The sequence below is a fragment of the Buceros rhinoceros genome, unplaced genomic scaffold (genome assembly GCF_000710305.1).
Source record: "Buceros rhinoceros silvestris isolate BGI_N320 unplaced genomic scaffold, ASM71030v1 scaffold22773, whole genome shotgun sequence".
NCBI lineage: Eukaryota > Metazoa > Chordata > Aves > Bucerotiformes > Bucerotidae > Buceros > Buceros rhinoceros.
Window position 1 is genome coordinate 6,573 of NW_010405696.1, and position 496 is coordinate 7,068.

Consider the following 496-nt stretch of genomic DNA (forward strand, 5'->3'; position numbering starts at 1 on the left):
CTCCTATTGGAAAAAAAATAAACAAAACCCCCCCTTTTAGAAACATAAGGGAAGCTGTGAGTTGAGGCTGAGTGGGTCGCTGTCCCCTCTGGTAAGGCACAGCCTGCTGCGGTGTGGGATGCTCCCCACGGCGGCGGTTAGCTCACAGAGGGCGGCTCTGGTGTAGTGCCCCTTGCCGAGCATCGCCCCCTGCGTGGGCTGACTGCGCTGGGGCAGCCAACGGCTTTGTCGGGAGTTCGGGGCACGGCGAGGCTCCGTTGTGTGACGCCTTTGCCAGGACGGATCTGCCCGAGCGGAGAGGGGTCCTCGCTGCAGGCACCGGCCCTCACGCAGAGCTTTTTCCAGTTCTCTCGGATGCCATGCTGAAGAACGGGCTTCTCCAGCAGCACCTGCAGGGCCTCGTGCTGCCCAACATCATGGGTGACGGGGGTCTGCTGAGCTCTCCCACCAGCATCACGGGGTAAGTGGGGAGGAGGGATTCTCCCTGAGCGCACCT

General features: G+C 62.3%; 1 protein-coding gene across 1 annotated transcript in view; it reads left to right on the top strand.

Annotated features, from left to right (window-relative positions):
- LOC104491420 (BPI fold-containing family B member 4-like) overlaps nucleotides 1-496 on the top strand; it is a 9,807-nt gene that overhangs the window by 789 nt on the left and 8,522 nt on the right. Inside the window, exon 2 of the mRNA XM_010133845.1 lies at nucleotides 346-460. Within this exon, the coding sequence (XP_010132147.1) occupies nucleotides 346-460 (115 nt within the window). The remainder of the gene's footprint in view (nucleotides 1-345; nucleotides 461-496) is intronic.